At 44.8% G+C, this 16,462-nt stretch overlaps 2 protein-coding genes and 1 pseudogene across 3 annotated transcripts; 1 reads left to right on the top strand and 2 right to left on the bottom strand.

Moving 5' to 3' along the window:
• Positions 1 to 187: 187 nt before the first annotated feature.
• On the bottom strand, positions 188 to 6,928 carry LOC125515214 (putative disease resistance protein RGA1; annotated as a pseudogene). The gene is made up of 6 exons (XR_015609350.1): positions 6,485 to 6,928; positions 5,096 to 6,383; positions 1,913 to 4,039; positions 978 to 1,528; positions 845 to 864; positions 188 to 417 (listed from the first exon to the last, which is right to left on the bottom strand). The product of XR_015609350.1 is annotated as a putative disease resistance protein RGA1 (transcript).
• Positions 6,929 to 10,626: 3,698 nt separating this feature from the next.
• Positions 10,627 to 12,994, top strand: LOC125512427 (uncharacterized). Its single transcript, XM_048677521.2, has one exon. It carries the CDS (start codon positions 10,664 to 10,666, stop codon positions 11,948 to 11,950), a length of 1,287 nt encoding a protein of 428 aa, XP_048533478.2. The 5' UTR covers positions 10,627 to 10,663; the 3' UTR covers positions 11,951 to 12,994.
• Positions 12,995 to 13,262: 268 nt separating this feature from the next.
• Positions 13,263 to 15,784, bottom strand: LOC125515339 (putative serine/threonine-protein kinase PIX13). The gene is made up of 6 exons (XM_048680792.2): positions 15,516 to 15,784; positions 14,768 to 15,078; positions 14,509 to 14,671; positions 14,167 to 14,303; positions 13,966 to 14,086; positions 13,263 to 13,712 (listed from the first exon to the last, which is right to left on the bottom strand). Exons 1-6 carry the CDS (start codon positions 15,658 to 15,660, stop codon positions 13,417 to 13,419), a joined length of 1,173 nt encoding a protein of 390 aa, XP_048536749.2. The 5' UTR covers positions 15,661 to 15,784; the 3' UTR covers positions 13,263 to 13,416.
• Between the last annotated feature and the right edge of the window lie 678 nt (positions 15,785 to 16,462).

Below are 16,462 nucleotides of genomic sequence, written 5' to 3'. Positions count from 1 at the left end.
AACCAGAGAATGGCACACGACGGATCAAGTGAACAAGAAAGAGTGAACAGAAACAAAAACAAAAAAGGGCCAACAATAGAGGAAAAACCTTCAGCGAGACGAGAGCTATTCTCGCTACCGCAATCCGCTGGTCGAGGGATCATGGTGACCTGCTGGAGGCCAGAGCTAAAGATAGCCCACCAATAGATGTTTTGTAAATTCCACAGCTACATTGCCATTTTAAAGCTTGTCGCCGATACACAAAGTTCAGACTGCTTAACAAAACTCGTCTGTGCCAAACAGACAGATGACAAGAAATACAAAATGTTGTGTTCAGTTCATGTTTGCAGCATCGATGTAATCTTTGGCTCCATTGCGACGCCGACTCTTTCATGCATTCAAAAGCTCCAACCAGCAGGATGTCGGCTTCCCTTCCACCTGATCAAATCAAGGTTTTATTTGTATCAGTATTTTTCATCTTTGAGGATCGCGTAGCTGCTAATATTTTTTGTTCACATTCCCCGTGCTATCGAATGAATCATGATTAAAGCAATTGTCAATACTGAATGGGAAATACATAAGGGTCGCAGCTTATAGCTACAGAGAGGGAAATACGTTGCTCATAGGTAAGTCAATTATTTTCCTTTCGTAGTTATGTAATTAATATATAACAAAGGGAATTTATCACCTAAAGGTTATCACTAACAGCCATATCAGAGAAAATGAACCAGGAAAAAGAGAACTTGTATATTGCTGTAATCGAACGAATAACAAGACTTTTAAGCACAGACTGCAGTGTACCTAGAATGAAGCTGGCAGAAAGAAAAAAATTCAGTTAATGATCCCCTAAGCCTGATGCACCTACCTCATGGTCCTTCTGTGGATCTTGTAAACAGATGAAGGATGGAAACAACAGGAGGAATAAATATGAGAAATTAGTGGACAGAGTAACTAGATGAAAAAATTGAGATGTACTAAGAGGACTTGTGTTAATTCACCTCCTGATTCGGATGACATTCTGGCCAAATGCTAGAGAGGTTCATGCTACCTGTCAATGTCAACCAAATGTTTGTGAACCTTATCTCTGGATCAACGATGACTTGCATTATAACACTGCAATTATTCTCACTGTCGCGGGTTGGTCCAAATGGGATGCGAGTTGTACATATAACACAGCAGCAGTTATTCATATTGTGGATCTTGTCAAACATGGATTTGATTTTATCCTTTTCACTGGAGTCTGGCCAAAGCAAGTGATGCTTTGCTCGATCGCACAACACAGCAACAAAGCTCTCAGTTACCAACAAGACGGTTGACTCGTTCACACCAACAGTGGATCCTATCGTCTCCGGTGGCTCACTAGAGTACAACCTTCTGAGAACAATGGCTACTAGATCTTGTAAAGACAGCTCCCTCCCATCAGCAAAGGTGTAGCATGTCATATAATTCAATTCCAGACTCACCAAGCTGCAGATATACCTAAAGGTTCTTCTTGTCATTTTGAAGGCAGACTCAAATGTTTGCGCATCCTCCAAAGAAAATAAGGTTCCTGCATGAGAAGAATTGAAGAAAACAGTAAAGTAATTACACACTCGAGAACTTGCAAGGCAACAGCTCTGCTGTGACGGTGTTAATATGGAACAGATACTATTTAGCAACGTGAGAGAGCAGCCAAATCGGAAAGTAGCATTCGTCAACAGTAACCAATACAAAATGATTAGAAGCCAGTCATCTGTTTTTTACAGAAAAAGGTAGTAATGTCAATGTTGACATTAGTACCATGTTTTTTGTTGACCTACTCTGGAAGGATGCATTCAAGAGAATGAGAATAAAGAGAATATATTCAGAGTCCAACCTATGGATCTAGTTAGAAAATAAATCAAATAAACAGAGCACACAAACAAATTAAGATAAATGAGCAATGCCAATTTACCTCTATACATCAAAGCAGAGCTGCTGACATTTGTCTCCAAGTTGTAAGGATTAGTTGTGTACAATGCATACCATTTCCTTGGATTATCTCCTTCATGTGCATATGCCTTGACATGCTCAATATGGCTGAACTTGTCCCACTCAAGTCCAGATTGTGCCACTGTCATGGAAGCAAGCAGCGCCAGGCTGCAGTAGAGCTCCAAACGTCTTGGGTTTATACTTCCCATGTATTCTGGGAGTGTCTCCATGTAGTCGTCCTCGAGCATGAGCCTCTGTAGTGCAGGAACACCCTCCAGCACCTTCAACTTTGGGCAGCGGGTGATGGTAAGCTTCTGCAGTCTGGGGAGATTAGTGATTCTCTCCAAGTGGAAGTTTTCAATTACTTGCAGCTCGATCAGGGAAGCAATGTTCTCTAGAGAGATGAGACCCTTGACCTGCTGTACGGATAATACCTTCAAAGCCCTTGCCTGGGAGGCAAGGCCAGGAGGAAGACGCTTCAAATTGCATTCAAACAGAATAAGCTCAGTCAGGGCAGGAAAGGCTTGCACTTGCTACTCCCACTTCCACTCCTCCCATTCCACCAAGCCCATTAACTTCATCGTGTGCAATTTTGAAATGAAACCACATGTGAAGGATGAAGATTCTGGTGATGATATGACTGCAGGAATTCATGTCCAACACGCTTGATAGCTGGGGCACGGTCGACCTGAAGGAACTCCAAATAAGGGAGGTGACACAAGCCATCAGGAAGTTGTGTGCACCAAGCCAGATCTTCAGCCATCAGAATCCTCAAGTTCTTGAGGGGCATATCTGATGATGACATCATCCACCTTGGGTGCCTTCTTCCAAAATATCCTTCAATGACAAGATAATTTAAGCTGGGAGGAGGGCAGAGCTTGTCAAACACCTTCTTGATTCATTGGTTCTCTTCTTCAATCAGCCAGTCATCCCCCAATCTACTACCACAGGTTAAGCATAGGTTGGTAAGATGCACCTTCTCAACAAGCTTTGCCTTTGCTGCGAATGAGGAATCAGTTACATTCTCCAACCCCTGTATTTCAAGATACTTGAGCCGAGAAAGAGGGCCCAACTCTTCCAAACTGCACCAATCACCATCCACCCGGGCCGGAAATCCATTTACATTCCTCAAATTTGTCAGAACACAGAAGCCCCTAGGTATGCCATTTATACTTGTTTTCTGGAAGTTAAGGTACCTTAGGTGTCCTAACTTTACAATGCTATGCGGAAGATCCACAAATTGTTGGCATCCTCTCAGGCTAATGTACTGCAAGAATTTCATTTTACCAATGCTTTCTGGAAGACTGCATATATCAGACCGTTCCAAAGACAAGTACCTCAAGTGCTTGAATTCATGCAAAGATTCAACCAGCGCAGCATGCGCAGACTCTATATGCAGAGTCCGCAGACATGAAAAATGAACCAATGAATTACCAGGCTTCACATTTATACGGCCAACTGATATTAGTGTTCTCAGTGTGGTTTGCGCTTGTAAAGAACTCCAGTCTAACCCATCTGATCCTGATGCTTTGCTTTCTAGCGACAACCGAAGAAACTTATGTGCACTAAGTTTACTAACAATATTACTTTCTCCACTGTGAGCTGCTAGTGCCTCATCTCTAGCCACAAATTGAGCAAACGAGCGAATGACATCATGCATGTTGCAAAATGATTGATCAATGTACTTTGAATCTGGCTCTATAAGGTTCCTCTGTATCAATTCCTTATAGTACTTTCTTCCTAATTCTTCTAAGTCGTCTGAGGGTCCATGTAGAAATCCTTCACTAATCCACATGCCAATTATGTCCTCTCTAAGAAACTTTGCAGCTTTAGGGAGAAGGGAATAGCATAGAAAGCATTGTTTGATGCAAGAAGGTAAATCTTCATAGCTCAAATATACTGCATGGTTTAGCTCTTTGGGCATTCCAGATACTGACCATATAGAATCATCCAGAACCATCTTCCAGTCACTGTGTTGATTATCCTTCTGACACAAGAGTCCTCCCATTACTTTGATAGCAAGAGGCAAGCCATCACATTTTGCTACAATTTGCAAGCCAATATCCTTGAGCATATCTATCTCATGTATATCAGTCACACTTGAGACTATCTATAAAAAATTTAAACCAATCGATTCAGTACAGAGCGGGCTGTCTTAAAAGAAAAATGGTGGTCTATTAGCAGCAAGCGGAAATTAAGGTTCAGTTAATAATAAGCTCATGAAGAAAGGAAACTAATGAGAGATCAGTCAATCTGTCAATGAACTACCTAAACTGAATTTGTGAAGTGGATGAATCGCTAACCGGGGAGGTCTCTGTCAACAAGGATACCTAAAACGTGAATGAATAACATCATAACATATGCTACATGCTCACCCAAACAAGGTGCTATTTACTTTCCTTTTAACCAAGATGCTTAGTTTGTATACAATTACAAACCAAATTCTGTATTTAATTATGTCCATGAATATTACAGTGGGTGGCTAGTTGAGGTGGTTGTACCCAACCATAGTTTTTGAAACCGAATCGGTGAGGCTGTCGGTTCAGTTCAGCGGTCAAACTGCTGGTTCGCCAGTTTAGGGCTCCTTTGATTCATGGGATTTCCATAGAATTTCATAGGATTGTGATCCTATGGATTTTTTTTTCCTGTGATAGGTGCTTGATTTGCAGGAATTTCCCTGGTCTATTTTATAGGAAATTTTCCATGAGGTCGGAACTTTTTAAAAGAATCCTGTGATTTTCCTATGCTGCCATCAAACACCCACTTGTGTCAATTCCTCTGTTTTTCGATTCCATAGAATTCAAATGGGCAGGGTATACCAAACCTCCATTTTTCCTATCTTATGAATCGAAGGAGCCCTTATTGTCCTGTTTTTTAGGCCATAAAAAAATTATGTTTTGTGTACTAATGCTGTAGATGTCAAATAAGCTCATTCTCTTCTACGTGACAAGAAAGCAGGCCAACCGAATTGGTTATTGGGCCAAACCTGGAAGCTTTGGCCTGTTACGGTTTATCCCCGGTTAGCATAACAACCGCCCAATTCGACGATAGCAAGACATGAGTGGTGGCTTCCTTAATCTTGAATTTTCAATATATATGCTTTCTCACAATCTGGACTTGCCAAATAAGCATAATTAGTGACGATGCATGGAGTTTGGCTATGTACCTGTTTCTTGAGCAATGACCAGGCATCCTCCTCCTTCAATTTGTCAACGTGGTGGTAGGGAAGCACAGCTTTCATCCCTCGAGCAACTCTCTCATCTCTAGTAGTGAGGAGGACCCTACTACCTCGAACCAGAGTATTAGCCAAGGGTATTGCAAGCACATCACCCCATGCTTCGTGACACCACACATCATCTAGCACCAGCAAATAGCTTCTTCCCTGTCAGGGCAGTAGTGAGAATTGGCTGAAGCACAGCCAACCGCTTTTTCACCAGTGTTTTCCCCCAGCAAGGGTGATGATTGTCCTGAGCAGCTCAACCCTGTCGAAGTCCTGGTTGATGCTCAACCATATTGTGTTATCAAACTCGGCCTTCACGGTTTCGTCATTGAAGACCTTCTGGGCAAGAGTGGTCTTACCTATGCCGCCGACACCAACAATGGCAACAACCATGATGTTGGCGTTGCCCTCTTTTTCAGTCAACATGATCTCAACCAGCTTTCTTGTGTCTTCTTCGATCTTCTCCCCGACTATACCCGACCGATCGAACTCCCGTGATGTCTCACGGCTGGTATTTCCAGAATGAGAAGCGTGCACCTTGCTGCTACGGTCCTCATATGAACCAAGATTGATGAAACTGAAAGCAGCGCTTCGCTCCTTGATGGTGTCGAGCCTCTTGTTCAGACCCTTGATGCGGGTGGCGATGTCGTGGGCATGGGAGGGATTCCGCATGCAAAAGAGCAAGGGATTGAAGCACCCGACATCCACAGTGGATGAACCACGCTCCATGGCCTTGAGCTGACAGACGTCGAGTATGTCGGCAGCTTCGTACATGGCGCGCTTGAGCTGGCCCACCCACTCTTGCACGGTCTTGTCTGTGATGTTCCTTCTGTCAGCATCGGCAAGGAAGTTCTTGAGATCCCCAAGCTTAACATCCATCTTGTCGATATCATCTCTGACTCCAAGCAGCATGTGCACTTCCTCCTTGACCATCTCCGTGAGCATATTTTGCACATAGTATGCAAAGGCGTCTAGGATCATCGCCATTTTTGCTGCGTCGTGGCTACAGATTAAGCAGAGTCAGCTATGGATGAACCACAAAAGCAAAAGCTGAGAGACCCGATACTGCTGTCAGCTGGGGTTCACCAGTTAGATTTTTTTCCCCTGCACTTCAACTTTCCCCAATCTCACGCCGTCGTCACCCAGACCCAGATGCGTTCCGCCCGGCGCGCCAGCTCCCCAACCGCGCCCGTCCGTCAGCCACCGCCAAGGCGCCGCAACCCAACGTCGTGACCTGCGTTGCATCCACCACGGCCAGTTAGCCGAGAGTAAAATTCAGATAAAGTTCACCGCCGAAGCAGCGTGATGCGACTCAATCAATCAATTCAAGCTCACGTCTGGGCTTTGGGCGCCGGGTGGGGAGGCCGTCCTTGTCGACGGCGAGCGGGTACTCGGGGCAGTCGATGTCCTCCGGCCGGCAAACTGACGGCAGCCGCGATAAACCAGCGCGTGGTACTCCTCCAACAACGGCCCCGTCAGTCGTCAGAGCGCCGCCGGCTCCGCTTCAAGAAAATGAAACTCCGGCCGGAGCACCTCCCACCGTCCCACGCCTGCGCCTCCGCCTCCTTTCTCCGAGATCCGAGACTGGGTCCTCACGATTTGCAGCGGGGCAGTTGGATTTGGGCTGGATCTTGATCTATCTCTTGCTGATTTGGATCGGCTTTGTGTCTGGTGTGGGGCGCGCGGAGATGGTCAGATGGCATGGGGGGTCACATGAAAGTTAGCCGGGGAGCTGCTCCAACCATACTTCACAAGTCAACGACGGCTCAAGCAACTCCAACGCGCCGACCCGATTTTATCCTTTTTATTGTCCGTTTTAAATCGGTCAAGCAGACGGGTGTGTCTTTTTTTTTTAAGTCAGCCATGCGCCTACGAAGAAGGATAATTTTTTTAGGACGACGATAACTACCACACGTGTGGTATATTCGACATGCGCCCATACACCATGTGTGTTGTGCGCAGTAAGCAGCCCACACAGGCTGTGTGTGGGCGGACATTAGAATTGCCCACACGGATGGGCGTGGCTATTTCGTGCCACACGTCCAACAAGTATTACTCACTCCACCCCACACGTGTGGCACGAAACGAAAATGGCCATACGTCCTGGCGCAGATACGTTAGGTACCCGCGAGATGACGATTTAGTTGCCATCCTGATTGGCAGATGTAGTTATCCGGGATGGCAAGTGTAGTTGTAAAAGTATAGCAACTCTATCTGTTTTGTTTAACTATAGTTGCCATATACCCCATAATTTATGGTAGTTGTCACGTGTAATCAAACCGTAGTTGCCGTGTGTGATTAACTACTTGGCACATATGGTCAAACAGTAGTTGCCATGTGTGTTTACCTAGTTGCCACGTGCGGTCCAACCATAGTTGACATGTATGGTTAATCACATATGTCATGTGTGTTTATCTGGTTGTCATGTACGCGGAACTGCAGTTGCCATAGCAAAGAATCACAGTTGCCATGTGTGTTTACCTAGTTGCCACGTTCGCGTAACTGTAATTGCCATCTACAACGTAGGAGTGTCGTGTGGGCGAAAAGTAGTTCGTCCACACGCGCATGCATAGACTAGATGGTGACTGTGTGGGCAGAAACTAGTTCGCCCACACAACGCAGCTGGCAAACAGTATGGCGCGGTCGTGTGAGCAAACTCTCCAACGCCCACACATCAAGCCCGTCCCTACGTGGCATGCAAATTTTGCCTCAACATGTCAAGATTCGTGCAAACTGCACTGGACGATGATCCACGCGTGTGAGCAAGTTACAAAACTGTCGTGTGGGTGGGCGTTAGTGTTTTTTCATTTTTTATGAATCGAAATGAAAAAGTAGAAGCAAAACGCGCGCACAATTAAACATAGTCAGCATTAAAAACACCGGTCAACCCTGGTTAAAGTTCACTTAAACTTAATTAAACAAAAATTAATACTTAAAAAACGCCGCCTTGCCCTGATCGAGCAAGCTGCCCTATGAGTCCTCGTCCGGACCGGTGAGGCCGACGAAGTACGAATTCTTTTTTTCTTCAAAGAGCTAAGAAAAACCGTTGAACAACCAAAAATTATAAAAAACAAAAACAAAACCATCTAAAAAGCTGAAAACACATGCAAGAAAATTAAAAAACAAAATCTAAAGAAAGCACCCAGCGCACGACATGTGACGACGGCGGAAAACTCGCCAAGTTGTTCACTTTCAAACCACTCCAAGTGATCATTAGGAGGCTCCTAAAAGAGCACTCCTCAACTAATTGTTCTCCGGTTTAGTTTGGTTTGGGTTTTCGTAAAAGAAAGTTGGTTATGGCTGGGTGTGGGCCTAGATGGTGTGGTCGCTGACAGTTACGAATGGTGGTTTAGAACCGGTTCTTGGTATGGACGTACGCACGCGACGCGACGTGGCTAGACACACACGTACATACACAACACAAAGAGGCTGGACACATACGTATATACACAACGCAAAGAGGCTGGACACATACGTATAAGCTACTAGCTAGCTTGGTTGTTTTTTCGGTTAGCTTTGCAGATACAACAGATTGATTTGGTTTCAACCCAAAACTAAGAACTAGGTTAAATCCATAAGCGGACAGAGTAGTTTGGTTTTGATTGAGATGGACAGATCGTACGACTTGATTTGGTTTTAGTTCTGCGCAATAATTGAAGGTGTGATTTAGTTTTGGTTCAAATTCCCCAAATCGCTAATTAAGGAGTACTCTTTTCAAAAATCATTTTCACCTTCCAGGTTGCAACAAGTGGTGCGCAACATGGGCACCACTTGTTGCAACTTAGAAGTTTTTCCTTTTTTTTAATTTGTTTATTCGAAACGATTTATCTCTTAAACCGTACGTCCAAATCTCGAACCATTTTCATCGTTAGATTTTTCGCTTTGAGATCTTCAAAACTTGATCCCATGTTGGTAGGTATTGATGAACTTTTTTTTATAAAAATTAACAAAAAAAGGAACGAAAAAACCATGCCTCTTGCAGAAGAAAAACCGTGCCTCTCGCAAAATAAAAAAAAACTCATTTTCCCGTTTTTAAGAAGCACGATCGTGCCTCTCGTGGAAGAAAAAAAAAGAAAATGCATTTATTTTTCATTTCCGAAAGGCACGGTCGTGCCTCTCACGGAAAAAAAATAGAGAAACACATTTTCTTTCGTTTCACAGAACCACGACCGTGCCTCTTGCGGAAACAAAACCGTGCCTCTCGTGAAAAAAAAGAAAACATATATTTTTTTATTTCCGAGAGGCATGGCCGCGCCTCTTGCGGAAAAAAATAGAGAAAACACATATTTTTTTGTTTTCGTTTTCAAAAACAATTTGATCCAACAGCTAAGTAAGACTGGTGAAAAATTGAAAAAACCATAAAAAAAACTATCAAAAAACCAAAAATACGTGCGGAAAAACAAAAATAAAAATAAATTCCAGAGGAAACGTCCAAAGCGCGACATGTGGAGGCGGCTGGAAGCGCGCCAAGTGGCACGCTCTCCGTCCATCCCAAGTGACCCTTGGGGAGGCTAGGAACGAGCGCTCTTTAGTTAGTTTCTCTCTTAAACACGTTTTTTTTCATTTCCGAGAGGCACAACGGTGCCTTTCACGGAAGGAAAAAATATGTTTTTTTGTCTCCAAGAGGCACGTCCGTGCCTCTCGCGGAAGCAAAACCAGGCCTCTCATGAAAGACAAAAAAATAAAATGAATTTTTTATTTCCGAGAGGCATGGTTGTTCCTCTCATGGAAGCAAAACCATGCTTCTCGCAGAAGTAAAATCGTGCCTTCCGCAGAAAAAAAAAGAACACGTTTTTTTGTTTCGAGAGGCATGACCATGCCTCTCGTGAAAAGGAAAAATACGTGTTTTTTCACGTAAAAAAGTTATTTTTTTTAAAAAAAGTTTTAGTCAAAAGCTAAGGAAGATCAGTGAAAAACCGAAAAAAATCAAGAAAAACCATTTAAAAAGTCAAAAAGGCATGCGAAAAAATAAAAATAAAAGACAATATCCGGAGGAAGCTTCCAGAGCGGGACACATGGAGGTGGCTGAGAACGCGACACATGGCGGTGCCTGAGAGCGTGCCAAGTAGCACGCTCTCAGTCCGTCCCAAGTGACCCTTGGGGAGACTGGAAACGGGCACTCTTTAGTTAGTTGCTCTCTCAAACTCCACATTGATTACTTATGGTTTAGGTTTGGTTATTTTTTTTTTTGGCTGAGTTGTATGACCATTGCCAACCGGCGTACGATGGAGTGAAGAGAAAAAAACAAAAGGAAAAAGCCCAAAACCGCGTCTGTGGGGAAGAGCCGACCGAAGCCCAAACCCGCGTCTTTGCGATGGGCCCACCGAAACCCAAACCCGCGTCTTCGACCCTCCCAAAGCCGCCTTCTCCTTCCCGCCAGATTTCAAGTAGAAAAGGCGGCAGAGCGCGCGCGTCTTGTTCCACCCTCCCCTTCCGATTCCCAAATCCCAAACCCGCCCCCCGCGCCTCCCCAAACCCTAGCTCGCTCCCCGCCGGCCGTCACCTCCATGTCCCATGGCGCCCTCCTCCGACCTTCCCCCGGGTTGCAGGTTCAACCCACACGATGCCGACCTCATCTCCGCCTACCTCCGCCCCATGATCGCGGGCGAGCGCCTCCCTGAACCAGCCGCCAGCTTCCTGCACTCGGCCGACGTCTACGCCGCCGATCCGGCCACGCTCGTCGACGGGCACCTGCCCGCGGTCCTGGTGTCGCCCAAGACCGGCGACGAGAGGCGCTACTGGTACTTCTTCGGCTCCGCCAAGGCCAGGTCCGGGCGCGACAGGCGCAGGTCCCGAGTCGTCGGCGAGGGCAAGGGCCAGTGGCACTCCGAGAAGGGCAGGAAGGTTGTTTCCGACGAGCAGGGACGAAACATCGGAGGATACAAGCAGGAGTTCACCTATAAGCCCACCAACGCCGACGGATCTGGAACGGAGGTCTGGCTCATGGTTGAGTTCGGTGTGGATCAAGAAGATGATGAGACCGGCAAATCCATCCCCACTCTTTGCAAGATCTATCGAAGCCCGCGTAAGCCCAGATCATCTACCCCGATTTCGTCGACATCATCAACACGGATGAGGAAGAGGAAGGCTGGAGATACGCCATTGCCAGCACCATCTCCTGTGAGGCGGCGACTGCTTGTTTCCCCTGCGGCACCAATTTTGCCGCCGCCCGTACAGACACAGCCAGACTTGAAGCTTCTTCAAGATCTCATGTCCGGCCTCACACCCGACCATGTCCTGGGCGACTTGTTGACGCCTGTCCCTGAATCAAATGCCAATTGCAGCTTCTACATGGCCGACCATGCCGGTTCTGCAGTGAGCAGCTACTGCGACACTGTCCTGGACGAAGGTGGTGCACGCATGCCTTTTCCTCACAATTCTGATCAAGTCCTTCTGGGTGACCTGTTCATGCCTGTCCCTGAATCAGAGATCAATTACAGCTTCTCCATGTCCGACCATACCGGTTCCACGGTGAGCGCGAGCACCTATCCCTATGACAACATGGTCCTCCATGGCGCTTCAGTCACGCCCTTCTCTGAGATTTCTGATCAAGCCGACTTCTTCATGCCAGTCTTCGAACCACAACAACCCGTTATTGAGTCGCAGGGCCATAGTACAATGCTAAATTGCAGCTTCCTGCCGTGTGCCACAAATGCTGGCATTTCTGGTTCTTGGACAAGAGGCGACACCACGGACGATGAAGTGGCCTCGATCAATTGGTATGGTTCTGCTCCAAGCTCACCGGTGACTCTAACCGAGTGGATGATGCAATCAGCATTTGCCAGCACATATCAGTTCTGAAGCTGACCAGCTTGTACTGTCTTTTTCTGTTAGGCTAAGGATAGGATACATGTTTTTGTTGCCTGTACCAAGGTTCAAGACCTGGATGAGTTGGCTGACCATCGATATAGTGTTGACTTACCATGATCTGGATATGTATGTCAGTATGCATTATTAAGTAGAAATGGCTAAAAGGCTGGGCTGTGTATGTCATCTTTAACTGAATTTAGATGTTCATTCGATCTGAATTTAGATGTTCTATCATTCAGCATGCGCTTTGCTTGTGATTTCTTGTGCTGTAAACTGTAATCAATCATCTTGAGCTGTTGTCTGTGATCCTACAGCTTGGCTCATGCTCTTGGAATTCTTTGCCGCCTGATAATTAATGAAGGTTATTTTTTACTTTATCCTAGCCCATTAGATTAGTTGGTGAAGTACATGTATCATCTTACACTTCCTATCTGTGCAGACTGCAGACAGACAGTGGATTACTCTATCTTTCAGGCGCTGATTAATTAACTACATTACTAATCTGAGACACTACTGTTTACTGGGAGCTGGTAGTACTACTGGCTTACTCCTTGGAAACTTCTTTCTGGTAAAGATTTACTACTAGTGCACAAGTTAAATGATTCCATGTTCAACTGAATTATGACAGAGTTTAGATGGTTAACTGAATTATGACTGTGCATATACGTTATTAAGTAATGTGTAAAAGATCTGGATGTGTATCTCATATTTAACTGAACTTAGATGTTTATTCAATCTGAATTGAGTTGATGTTTTATTCAGCATGTACATTATCAACTCAATAATGATGTTTATTCAATCATCATTATTGAGTTGGTGTTTTATTCAGCCTGTGCTATGTAAACTGTAATCGTCTCTAGCTGTAGCTGTTGTCTTTTATCTTACAGCTGACTCGTGCACTTGGAATCCTTTGCCGTATGATAATTAATTATTGAAGCTAGTATGTGTAGTTTGGATCTTAATTAGAGCGCCAGCGCTTCTAACAGCTGGTGAAATTTAGCCGCAATCGAACTCATGGAAAAGGAAAACAATAAATCTACTACTCATACAGTTTAACACTGTTCTAGCTTACTCCTTAAGTACGTAGACCTGACTCTTCAGATTGGATCCCCTTTCAGCAAGTAATTCAGCATCGCCTCCAACCTCCATCGACCGGCAAGTTGTGTCACTCAATAATTTCCCAAATTTGTGGAGCTTCCATTGATCAATTCTTCCATTCCACTACTGCTATGACATGGAAATCTAGTTCCATGTCCAACAAAAATAAAATAAAATACAGGTGCGACAAGCACACAACCCGAAATGCAGGAACCGACAAGCACAGAATCATCTTTCAAGCCAGGAACCGATCATGTTTGCATGGTCATCCCAACAGAAACTCATTCAACATGCTTATAAATGTATACAATAAAACAAAAGCAACATCATAGATGAAGATATCCGCAGCCCTTCATTGCCTAGATCTGCTCGAGCGCCTCGAGAACCACCTTAATCGAGGGCCTGCAACTAGGCTCCCTGTCAAGGCAGCTCAGCGCCAAATGCACCACCTGTAGGGCTTGTTTCGAGTTGAACTGCCCCTTGAGCCGGGGGTCCATAAGACGAGCGACTTTTCTTCGGTCAACCAAGGGCTTTGCCCAGTCAATGATGCTCATTTGCCCCTTTGGGCGGTTGGGATCCCTCGCTCGCTGACCGGACAACATCTCCAGCATCATAACCCCGAAACCGTAAACGTCACTCATCTCATACAGAAGGCCTGGACATGGTTCAGAGCATGAAGTGAGAACGACCATCAATCAACTCCTAAAAAAAACTACCATATCTAGCAACTTGTAGATTCTAAATTTTGAAAGATTGAATGGTGCTAGAAATTGAACATTCAGTACATGGAGCAATTTATTATGAAAAATTATCCACTTGAGAAAGCTCAATTTTCATGAATGACCACAAACCTATTTGATGCAGAACTCTAAATTTGTAAAGATGTGATGAGTGAGAAGGGCACATACCAGTTATTACATATTCCGGAGCTGCATACCCGTGGGTACGCGTGGGCATGATAGTCATACGCGAGTTGCCGGTTGACCCAAGCTTAGCAAGCCCATAATCAGAGAGCTTCGCGTTATAGTCCTGCCAGCAAAACACGGCCAGATTTTGATCTTGATAAACAGACAACAGATAAAACATGCATTGTAGGGTAGAAAGAATACTGCATCTAGAAGAATCCTGGAAGCCTTGAAGTCACGGTACATAGCTTTCTTCTCTGATGCATGCAAGAATGCAAGTCCTCGTGCTGCACCGATGGCGATCTTAAGCCTTATTTCCCATGATAGTGGAGCACATCCTCCTGAAAAGTATTTCAATCGCCTCAGGTTCCATTGTCAGTACATTTCAGCCAATTGGGTTTTTCAAGAATTGCAATCACTTCCCGAATCAGTATCACAGAGACGAAGTAAAAGCACAGCGAGCACAAGCAAGGCCATGAACAATTTTCTGCAAGTAAAATTGCCTAGAGTATAGGATGAAACAAATGGTCGTCAGTAACGGCTCACCTCTGAAGAATAGATGGCGTTCTAAGCTTCCTTGGGTGATGAACTCGTACACAAGAAATAGTTCCATGCCCTCCCAGCAGTAGCCCAGTAGCTTGACAAGGTTTGGATGAGAGAACCTTCCCAAAAGTTTTATGTCCGATTGCAAGTGGACAGTCAGAAATTTCTGTTACGCATAGTTGCAGCAACATTTAGAGGTGATGACGCTGTTGGAATTTCAGAATTCAAGGTTTACTTAATCAGTATAAGGGCCAGATTTTACCTGCCATTCCTCCTTTCCATGCATAATAGCAACAGCCATGCGAGGGCCACTTGTTGTCGGGTTCATCGTCTTCTCATCGACCCACGCTTTGTACACCCGCCCAAATCCCCCGAACCCAATGAGACCATCTGGCCTGAATTTCCTGGTAGCTGTCTGGATCTCAAGGAATGTGAATTTCCGGAGGTTCGGTGTCTCCAGTATTTGGCCTTCGAGGAAAGACCCCTGTTTGGTTCCACCGTTTGAACCGTCGCTGCCGACAGAGGCCATGACGCTGGTGGCGGCACTGCTGCTTGCCTTGGAGTTCATTGTCCCTGTTATACAATTAGCACGCATTAACATACTAAATTTAATCATCACTTTTTTTGAAGAATAGATTTATTTTTGAAGAATATCATAGCAGAACATAGAGTTCAACTGAAGTTGGTGCCTATCTTTTCCCCCCTTAGTAGAAAACAGTTAGGATGGCATGAGCAATATATGGTTGCAGTTCGTCACACAGTTATATATGGTTGCTGCAGCCTTTATGATTTGTGGAATGGAGAAATCTACTGATTTTTCCTGAGAAAATACTTTTTCATAAAGTGGGACAGAGTAGCTCGAGACCAAAATTCTGTAGATGTCTATGAAAGAAAACTAAGGAGGCATTAATCTTAGAGAGCAATGGTTGTATGATACTAATTCAGTTAATTCCCATCCCTGATCTCTACTCACTGCTGCTACGAAGAACAGAGGAAATCTCCGAGCTCACCTGAATTATGTTCTTGGAGAACAGATTCGTCATCTGGGCTAGACGGCCGGTAATCCGCCGCCACATGAGCCTTTCCCGGGTCACCGCAGATGTTCGCCATCTCCCTCTCCTCTCTCTCTCTCTCTCCAGTGTCAAGGAGAAACATGTAATGGAGCGGAGGAAGAGGAACAAGACGAGAGTTAGTTGGGGGCTTGATAAGTAAGCAGAGAAGCCAAGCTACAAACTGAAGAAAGTCTCCGGTGGCTTTGTTGATTCTCCACCGAGTGGGCTGGGGCCTGCCCCGCACTGCACTTCAGCTTTTCCTTTAAATCAAACCGCGTGTCCTACTTTCCGCTTTACATTACCACCTTTTTAAATGGAGAACTTTTCATCCTATTATTATTTATTTAGGTACATCTTCTCCTAGTTGCAGCTACATATAACAAAGATGAACAAAAGCTCAAGGTCTGTTCTCCACATGGGTTAAACCCGAATTACCAATCAAAGAGATGGATGGTATTTGCTGTCCTTGCATGTCCTTTTCCCTCTTTTTCTGAAAGCAGAAAGGGAAGGGCATGCATGGAATCTTTTTTTTTTGGGGGGGGGGGGGGGGGGGGGGGGTTAGTACAGAACAGTTATTGACGGTGCTAGAATGTTTTAAAGAATTGTGTTCTAACTTGTTGATTTCTCTCAAGAGTGCCAAACTTAGGTACGCGCTTTCATTTGGTCCTTGGTCCAGTTTACACTAATCTAAAGAATCTAAAGCCGTGTTGACTGGAGACCATGACTTATATCAATTCTCCCATATATGTGTTCACACGACGCATATATCCATACATAAAAGAAGATAGATGTTGTTATGGACTTTGTGCTTACATAAGCAACAACTTTTTATTCACAAAATAAAATAAGCAACAACTTTTTATTCGCAAAATAAAATAAGCAACAACTTTTGACATAAGTAACCA

This window comes from Triticum urartu, chromosome 6A (assembly GCF_056163025.1).
Source record: "Triticum urartu cultivar PI428250 chromosome 6A, HENAU_Tu73, whole genome shotgun sequence".
Taxonomy (NCBI): domain Eukaryota; kingdom Viridiplantae; phylum Streptophyta; class Magnoliopsida; order Poales; family Poaceae; genus Triticum; species Triticum urartu.
The sequence above is the reverse complement of the archived record's forward strand: the minus strand, read 5'-3'. Positions and strand labels throughout refer to the sequence as shown.